The sequence below is a fragment of the Alligator sinensis genome, unplaced genomic scaffold (genome assembly GCF_000455745.1).
Source record: "Alligator sinensis unplaced genomic scaffold, ASM45574v1 scaffold31_1, whole genome shotgun sequence".
Classification (NCBI taxonomy): domain Eukaryota; kingdom Metazoa; phylum Chordata; order Crocodylia; family Alligatoridae; genus Alligator; species Alligator sinensis.
Window position 1 is genome coordinate 1,942,972 of NW_005841884.1, and position 9,797 is coordinate 1,952,768.

Genomic DNA, 9,797 nt, shown 5'->3' on the forward strand with positions numbered 1-9,797 from the left:
GCAGGAACCCGGCCCCAGCCCCACCCTGACCTCCCCTGCACCTACTCCGCACCACCTGCTGTGGTGCATCCTGCCATCCCTTGGGCATACAGCATGGCTGGGGCACCTCCACATCTGGACTGCCTTTCTTGACACAGCCCAGGTGGCAGCAGCTCCTTTCAGCTGATGGCCACAGCCCCTCGGTATCGGTGGGGCCCCATGCTGCACAGCCCCGACCCCGTGCACCCTGAGCCTGCTCTGGGCTTGCCTGCCCGGCCTCAGCAGCAGCAGCATGGGACAAAAGCTGTTGCTCAGGGTGGGGGGGAAAGCAACCCCCTCCCCCTTCCACTGCCGGCAGTTTCATGCTGCAGCCACACAGAGCCCGCACTGGGCTGCCCTGCGTCTGCTCTGTGTTGCCACTGCTGCCGTGTGGGGTAGTGGTGGCAGCACAGAGGGCAGCCCCATGCAGACTCCGGGTGGCTGCAGTAGGGAATTGCTAGCAGCGGGACGAGGAGGGGCCACATTCCCCCTGTTCTGTACAACAGCTTTTTTTCCTAAACCGCAGCTGCTGAGCCTGGGCAGGCAAGGCTGGAGCAGGCATGGGATACGTGGGGTCTGAGCTGTGCAGCACAGGTCCCCACCAATACTGCAGAGCTGGGGCTGGTGGTGGTGGCAGCGAAAGGAGTCACCTGCCACCTGGGCTGCTTAGATAGGCAGTCCAGCTGGGGAGACACCCCAGCTCTGCTGCATGTCCACAGGCAGCAGGACATGCCACGGATAGACTGTGCCTGGGCCAGGGAACTGAGGAACCCACCGCAGGCAGGATAAAGACTTGCTGTGGGCTGGATCTGGCCCACAGACCGTATTTTGCCCACCTCAGAGTTAGCACCCAGAGCTAAGTTCAGTCAGCCCATCCGGGTTAGGGGTATGGACTAACGAACAACTCTCTGCCCAGCGGGAGCATAGATTGTTGAGTACTTCCTGTTTCTGTCTTCCAGATTGATGATAATCAGCCGCTGGAATATTTATCTGAGCTTCGACCAGTCACAATTGTCTTTGTAAACCTTCAATTTGATGAAAGCGCCAACACAATGCATCTAAGCAAGGCCATCCAGGATGCCAGTTTACGTATTGCAGAGCTCATACACTCCCACAGAGGCAAAATCAATAAAGTCTTCATGTTTGACAAAGTGCGTAGGAGCATCCAGGACTTTCCAATCTTTCAGGCACAGAATGGCAAACATGAAGCTGGGACAAGGAGGCAGGGCAGGGACTGGAACTGTCAAGACAGTTGGAGAAAGGAAGTGGAGGGGAGGCACCAGGAGGACTAAGAAGCAGCTCAATCCTGGAGAAACTGAGTGTGAGGAGATGGTGGGAGAAGAATGGATTTTTTTGGGTGCTATCTTCTATTGGTCCAACTGCAAAGATGGTATAAAGTTAGACAAGTTTTCAAATGCAAAGCTTTAGGGCTGTGTGAAGCTTCAGTCCCTGATTCGATCTGGTGGAGATTCAGCCCGATTCAGTGGCCGAATCTCCAAATCCGAATCTAATCAGAGGACCCTTTAATCTCTCCAAATTGAATCAGAACCATCTAAATCGATTCAGAAAGATTCGGGGATAGACACAGCTTTTAATATTTTTTCTACATACCTCTAGGTATCAGGGGCTCATGAATGCTGCGATGCTGGGGTGCATGTAGTGTCCCACAGGAGCGTGGGGGGCTCCCCAGCATGCTTGGCAGCAGACCCAGAAGTGGACTGGCTCAGTGACTGGTGCCTCCTGGGTCTGGGGAGGCCCCCCAGTGCGTTCCCTGGCAGACCCAAAAGTGGACTGGAAGCACTTTCGGTCCACTTCCGGGTTCACCGCTGAACACGTAGAGGGTCCCTGCGAGCTCCTGTGGGACGTTTCATGCGCCCCAGCATCCCAGCATTCACAAGCTGCACTTGCTACTTCAAGGTATGTAGAAAAAAAGTTTAAAGCTGTGTCTATGTCCAAATCACTGATTCTCTGAATCAGCATCGAATCTTCAGATTTGGATTCGGTCGAATCGAATCGGGGACAGTGATCTGAATCAATTAATTGAATCACTGTCCCCGATTCGGGCCAAATCCAAATCTACTAGGGCCTGCTTTGCATACCCCTACAAAGCATTCATCTTTAGGAGATGGAAGGCCATCCTGGAGCAGTTTGAGGGAACCTGTGTGATGTTCCTGTTGGTTTTAGGATGAAAAAGAGAGGTCAATGGAATCTGTTTTGTGTGAGCTGGGTCCCAGTGAAGCAAACTAATTGTCACAAATATTATTACTCATTTGCTACTTGAAATAAAAATACTCTCACCCTTTTCCCTCCCCAGTAGGGTTGCACATTCCTGTGTGTGTTTGGACTTCCTGGAGACAAGCAGCCAGATGAGACCACCCATGCCTTGGACAGCGCATTTAAAATTTTCAAGTACTGTTCTGCAATGCTTATGAAAATAAAGTAAGTAGGGGGGCATAGTTAGTTATCCAGGTGGCTTAGAGGGGTGCTATTGGGTTATAAGGAGAAGGGTACCCCTTGCCCCCCAAACTCCCTTATCCATACAGTTAGTTGTCAATGGGAAGGGGGCAGTGACAAGACCACTGGGATTAGTCCAGCACACCCCAGGACTTTCCCATGCTACATGATTCTGGCCATCTACCAAAGCTACATGCTGCTTTGCACAATGTGACTCTAGCATGATGCTTTTATGTGCACAGAAGACAGAGCCTGCTTGATAACTGTTTTTTCTTGCTGTGAGCTTTACCTACCACTCAGTGGAAAGAACCGATTGACTTCCAGATGGCCATACATTACAGCCAGAGGCCATCCTGTGCCCTGTCCAGTTACCAAATACTCCCTTTTGCAGGTCAGAAGTCCATTAAAAGCTAGGGAAGTTCAACCAGTCTTATGCAAAAGGAATTAAATGACAGGAATAGGCATCTTGCAGCTTATGTTCTCAGAGAAGCAACTTGTTATGTGCATACTTGAAATGCCTTGTGATTCATTCATTCATTTAATTGTCAAAGTCATGGGCACAGCATAAAAACAGACAGATAGACAAAGCAAGGCAAAAAACCAGAACACTGTCCATCTCACCACTTCTCCACCTGAGGAGGGGTGGTGAATATGTAGAATTTTTATCGTGGACAGATGAGCATGTCTAGCCAATGTGAATATTTCCTGAATTTTCAGCCGGAGCTTTACCCCCTGCTCCATAAAAGGCAGTGAAGGTCAGCTGCTGCCCTGAAATGGTAGCATTACAAGAAAAGGAGCCATCAAAGAGACACTGCCTTGGGCAATTCTAAAAGCCTGCAGTCACTCCTGTAGAAGATGGACATAGGTGTCCTTTGGGCTGGAATGAGCTGGTGAGCGCATGGGCCTGGCTGTGACGCCATTCACTTTGGTTCCTTTCAGCACTTGGCAATCTCTGTGTTTGGGAAAGTACAAGAAGTTCTTTGTTTTCTCTCCCTATTCCTTTTGAAGCACCACACAGAGCTGTCTTGGCCACAGTGGGTCCTACTGGCTGATCAAGGGGTAGTTTGTACAATTAACACTAGCAGAGTGGGAGTGAGGAGGGAGAACGGACCAGAAGAGATAGGACACTAGAGATGGTTGAATCCACCTTGCTCTCGTTGTGTACCAGGCTAGTTTCCATCGGGGTTACCAGTGGGCCCGTGTTCTGCGGCGTGGTTGGCCATCGTGTCAGACATGAATACACAGGTACAATATGTTTATCTGGTGCTGTATCTGCTTACCATCCTCCCTGTTTTCATGTAAGGATGCATGCCTGCCAGTAGCACCACAGATATCTGTGTGTGTGCACGTGTGTATATGAAGCTTGTGGCATAGGGAAGTGAGGTGGGGCTCTTGATTTTACCTGCCTTTTTTTTGTGCACATTTTCTTGCTTTTCCCACAACATAGTAATTGGCCAGAAGGTGAATCTTGCTGCCCGGATGATGATGTATTATCCGGGGGTAGTATCCTGTGATGCAACTACCTATACCAGCTCCCGGCTGCCCAATTACTTCTTCAAGGAGCTCCCTCAGACTGAGATGAAAGGAGTTGCAAATCCTGGTGTGGTCTACCATTATCTTGGCATCAGTGAGAAGACGTAAGTGTCACCTTTTACCTAAGTGGGGCAAGGCTGATGAAAAGGGCAAATTCTTTCAATTAATACAAAGGGGATATTAGATGTTGTCTGGGCTGATCAAATACTCAAGCTGCCCTGTTTCTCTCTGAATCTAGAATATTACCACTCAGCCAGGCCAGGGTATTTCCTCTCCAAAATTCTTTATTCCATAGAAAATCAGCTCAAGGCAGCTGTCAGTCATTGAATCAGCCAGCTCCTTCTTCAGCAAAGCACAGGAAATTGTTAAGACACTGAACAGATTTGCATATCTCTCTGTCTAAAGTGTCTAACAGTACATGTAGTGTCCCTTATCAAGAGACCTGGTGAAGCTTTGCATGTCTCTCCATAGGCAGAGAATAGACTATTAGTCTTGGCCCAAATGATATTCAGGGGAAATTAAGAAAAACAAGAAAATAAAGAACAAAAGTAAAGTCTCCAGAAGGTGTGAGAGTCCAGCAAGAGTTTTAAAAATTAAAGAAAGCAGTATGCGAAAAGGCCCAAATTCCTAAACTTATACCTATGTATGCCACTCTTCCAAAAATCAAATTCCACTTGTTAATTGAGGTCAGAAAGTGCTAGGACACTGTTGAATGGTCTTTTTTGTCCTATCCTGGCTGGATAGCATCTACATTTAAACTTCAGTAGTGACTCAAAACTCCGGCCCATGATTTGGTTTTGTTTTTTAGCACTACTGCATTACCTGGTTGTGAAGGTTACTCCTGGTCCTTGTTGGTCCAGGTCTCTACTGAAGATGTGGGAAGCTTGGGACTATTACTGACTTGTTCCCGGAAAACTTCAGTAATTTTACTGGGTTGGTGTTTTCAGTCTTTTACGATAACTTTAAGTGTTAATATGGAGCCTTTTTTAAAAGTGCCACTATTGTTTGTGTTTAAATTAAAACAACAGCATTCATAATAGTAATCTACTCTACCCATGGCATCTTGACCTTTTTAATTTGCCCCAGTTCAATATTTCCATATATCCTGGCCCCTGATTTTATCACTGTTTTTTTTTTATACAACCTCTTTCCAACCTTCTCACTGTCCATACCCAAGGCTCCATTACTGGAAGTCTCTCCGTGTGGACAGACCCTCACTTATCTCAAAAGTGTGTGGACCAGTTTGCAGGAATAGGGTGCTGGTTAGTGCATTTATTGCCAAATAGTTATTTTAAAGAGTTGTTCAGTAGTTAAGAATCATCACTGATTTGTTCCCCCATTTTCCTGCTTAATAATGTCTTCGCTTTCTTTTCCTTGATGTTTTTATAAGAATTCTTATTTTGCTTATACCCTCTGGCTAAAATTAAATGATTCTCTAGTTTTTATTTTCCTTATCTTTTCCTTTGCAAGCTTTAAAGAAGTCTGCCTGTCCTTACTTGTTTCTTTTCTCCTTCTTATATCCAGTTCAGAATTATTTTTCACCTTTTTGAACTACTGGGTGCTATGGTGTTTATAGCAAAGGGACATGTATACTGCTGTACCTCATTTCTTTCTCATGCCTCCAGTTTCCCTGCTTTCTTTTTTACTGTAACAGTTTTTAGAGCCTCGCATTACACCATGGTCATTAGGCTTCTTGAGGTTTCTCTAATGCTCTTCTGAAGGGAATTTCCATGACACTTTCTCACCTCTGTCTCAACTTGAGTTCCAGTTGCAGAAAAGAAAGAAAAACAAAAACTTTTATGGAAGTGAAGTGTGGAGCATGGATTCACGGAGAAGGCACCTGCCAGCATCTCAGCCATGTTGATTCTGACCGTGAATATTTTATCTCTTTAACTGATTCTTTCCTTTCTCTTTCTTGTTGCAGGACAATTGGGAAAGCATCTCTCACCACAGAGCGCTCTGAGTATTATCCCTTGTTGGGTAGGTGCACCTAACTTTTCTGAAACACTTTTTTATCATCATTAACCATTAAAGTACTTGCTGGCACTGAGAAGAGCATACCAGAGGCTTATGGGAGTAGTGAAGAGATAGATACAGCAAAACTGCTCCCTGATAATTAGGTGACCCTGATAGGGGCCACTCAGAAATGAAAGAACCTCCAAGATGTATTTAGAACATCCATAGATACAAATCCTGTAACTGGAGTGAAACTGCAGGATAATGAACAGTACATAACACAGGCACTTTTTACTTTTCAGATCCGCTCCCTTTGTACTAGCATCTTTTCACTTTACTGCAAAGCCCCAGACCCTTGACAGGGGCAAGCCCTGTCACATCTCTAAGATTTTAATTTAATTGCCCTGAAAAAGAGATGCAGATGTAGAGTACCCTCCTACCACCTCACTCACTCTCTTTCAGGTGAAACTGGAAGGATTGTGTATTATACTTCCTTACACTAAGTTTGATGAGTGTAGCTAAGAATCTGTGAAACAGGCTGGATAAAAAATGTAAAGAAGGATACTTTGTACTGGTATCTGGGCTGAACAAGTTGTCTAAGAAGGGGGGGGGGCACTCTGTGTGTGTAGGGGAGAGGGAGGAACAGCATTCTGCTCAAATGCAGGCTTGTGGGGGACCATAGAGCGGGAAGTTGCTGTAGTCAAGATGAATGCAGAAAAGCAGATGGACAAGGATTTCAGCAGAGGTAAAAATGAGTCAGTGGCTTATGTAGGGATTTCAGATTAGCGTGAAGATGTGCTGCTACTGTTAAGCAGGGAGGGGAAGGGACCTGCACTATTTTTTACTTTCTTAAAGCCACTCCCTCTGCTCACTTACTTTCTTTTGCAGGCCGGGAAAAAGAGATTAATCTCTTTCAGACTTCATTGAAAAAGTTCATGGGTTCTACAGAAGGCTGTGTTATAATGTTTGAGGGTCTTATGGGCTATGGAAAGAGCCAGCTGCTTACTGAAATTGCCCATTTAGGCATGGAAGCTGGACATAAGTAAGTGACTTTAGCTTCACTTCCATATACTTTCCCCACACACCTTGCCTCTTCACCTTGCTCAAAAGCTGTGGTGTTTCTGCAAAAACTTCAGTAACGCCAAAGATGTGGACTGTCTTGGGTTCTGGCACAGACTGAAGTTCCCAGACACTTTTCTCTTTGGACCAAAGCTGATGTCTGTTATGTGCCAGGGCATGGTTGGTCTAGCCTAGGTTAGTTATCCAAACTGCAAGTATAGTCTAAGTTGGCTCCTTAGGGAACTTGGATCCAGAGTGGCCGGATGTCAGAACTGGATTCTGAAGCTGTAGCCAAAGTCAGGATGAGCCAGGGTCAGAAGGGAGACAAGTTAAACTGAGTGTTAACCAGGATCAAAAACCAAAAGCCACGGCCAAAGGTCACACCAGAATTATGAGCAAGGAACTGGAATTAAGTTCAAAGTGTCTTTCCAGAGTCAAAAGCTGGAATCAAAACCAAAAAGCTGGCAAGGAAACATACAGAAGGTCAGGAGCTAAAACTTTCATCTTCGCCCAGACAAGGACACTGTGGTCTAGGCTTGGCTTTTAAGGGCTGGAGCAGGTGTGGCCTGCTGCTTGTGGCTTCAGGGGGGATTGGCTGCTGTGACTGTCTCACTCAGCCCAGCTGAGACTAGGGCACTGCTCTGGTCTTGAAGCAGGTGGTTCTTGTTTTGGGGATGGCTTGCCTTGATCTTTTGATAGTGACTGGCTGGTCCAGGGTTCTGACCTGACCTCATTACAACCCCGGCTTCTGTTGACTTCAATATACCTTTTACAAAGGTAAGGAAGATTCTGTAATTTTTGTTTAGTTCAAATACTTCACATACCAGAATTGTCAATGCAGTCAAAGGGAAGATTAAACAAACGGTCTCACTATGCACTCCAATACCAAATTACTGCACTCATTTCAATAAATAAGGCAATCTGAGAAGTTTGGAAAGGCACTTTTTGTGGTTGTTATGGTTGGACAGGCACTTCTATGTTTCAAAGAATTAACCTATCTTGCTTTTTGATTACCCGGCTTTTCCTTCAGTTGATTTACTTGATCAAGTCTTTTCTGTGTTTAGAGATCACTTTAGGGCTGTTAATCTTGCATCTCTCATATGAGAGCAAAAGGTAATAAATTAGGGACTGAGCTCTGGTTATTTTAACCAGACATGGAGGAAATATATCTCCTGTCTTTTATCTATGAAGAAAATCAGGGGAAAAACTTTTTGCAGTTGTTGGAGATGAATCGTAAAGGGCTGAAGAAACCTACTTCCATTATTCCTTCTTCAGTCTGAAGGTTTCTTTGCGAGCAGACGGTGGCACCTACTCAGTGGAGCTCTGTTTGTGGACTTAGAAGACCTGGGTTCTTTTCCCAGCTCTTCTACTTTCTTGTGGGTAATCCTTGAGCATATCACTTCATTTTGCCATACCTCTATTTCCCTATCTGTGAATTGGGAACAGTGACACAAACTTCTTTTGTAATGTGCACAGCTGAAAAGTGCTCAGGAGAAGTGTTATTATTGCTATGTGTGTCTAGATGTTTTTGTAATAAGCAATAGTTTTGTGCATCTACAATTCTCTCTCAGAATGCTCTGACTTTTCTTGGTAGAGATTTCTTAGTCCTTTTCATTTTAACTCTGCAGAGTTGTTGCTATGGAACTGACGAAGATAAATGTGAATCAGAACTTCTTTGGCATCCGGGCACTCATGGCCATGTTCTTGGGGATTGATGCCTGTAAATCTTATGATGCAAGACAGCACACCCTCCAAAGCAAACTCCGAGATGTGGCAGATGAGACCTGCTATTGCCTCCTGAATAACCTCTTTCTTGTTAAGGTAATAGCGGAAATCTTAACTTGGAAGAAAGAGCTTGCCTGTGGAATTGATTGTCCTTCTTTACCCAGGTTCACATTGATTCTATATTACACCATTTTTTATTTTTGCCTTGAAATTGCACACTGGACCACAGTGTGAATGTTCATGAAATATATCATGGCAGGTGTCATGCCCTCCTGGCTGGAGCCTAACTAGGTTCACCCTTCCCAGGCTGGGGGATCTGGCTTTTCCAGCCTCAGACTCTCCCCTCTAACCTCTCTCTGGTTCAGGCAATTTGCCTTTCTCCATCTTGGGTTTCTGTTCCTGGCAGGGCTGATTACCATGCCTCTGTAGCACTCCATGGCCGCCTTGTCATCTCTTTCTAGCCACACCCGCTCCGCTGGTTCAAACGAGAACCTGAAAAGGAAGCTACAATATTAACACAAGCCCACCCTGCTTGGGGTAAACACATAAAGGGAAAAAAAAAGCATGCAACCATATTAACAAAACCCTCTCCTTCTCAGGGTAAACAAACCTGGGTCAACTCAGCCCTTGCCCCCTGGGGCTCTCACTGCTCTCTGTTTCAGGCATTCAGTGCTGGTTAGGGTCTCCCACGTACCCTCCCTTCCTCTGGGGAGTTCAGCTCCCTCTGAAGTCTCTCCTTACCCCTTGGAGAGATGGGGCTTTTAAATATCTCAAAGTGCAGCCCCTTCTAATCAGCTGACCCTCTCTCTCCAGCACAGCTGCATCTAGCTCAGGGGTGGGCAATTATTTTGGGTGGAGGGCTGCTTACCAAGTTGTGGCAAGCTGTTGAGGGCCACATGGGTAGCCCCACCCCTTGACAGGTGCCCCACCACCCCTGGTTACCATCTTGGGACCAATGTCCCAGGGCCAGCACTGGTGGGGCCCAAAGTAGGGCACAGGCTGGCAGGGGTCTGTCGAGCCAGGCTGGGCTGCACCAGCAGGGAGAGGGGGGA

The 9,797-nt window shown here is 46.1% G+C and overlaps 1 protein-coding gene across 1 annotated transcript in view; it reads left to right on the forward strand.

Moving 5' to 3' along the window:
* Positions 1 to 9,797, forward strand: part of ADCY10 (adenylate cyclase 10) — a 67,065-nt gene that overhangs the window by 6,437 nt on the left and 50,831 nt on the right. Inside the window, exons 4-10 of the mRNA XM_025196728.1 lie at positions 978 to 1,169; positions 2,336 to 2,457; positions 3,641 to 3,717; positions 3,920 to 4,109; positions 5,930 to 5,985; positions 6,850 to 7,003; positions 8,649 to 8,841. Of these exons, the coding sequence (XP_025052513.1) occupies positions 978 to 1,169; positions 2,336 to 2,457; positions 3,641 to 3,717; positions 3,920 to 4,109; positions 5,930 to 5,985; positions 6,850 to 7,003; positions 8,649 to 8,841 (984 nt within the window). The remainder of the gene's footprint in view (positions 1 to 977; positions 1,170 to 2,335; positions 2,458 to 3,640; positions 3,718 to 3,919; positions 4,110 to 5,929; positions 5,986 to 6,849; positions 7,004 to 8,648; positions 8,842 to 9,797) is intronic.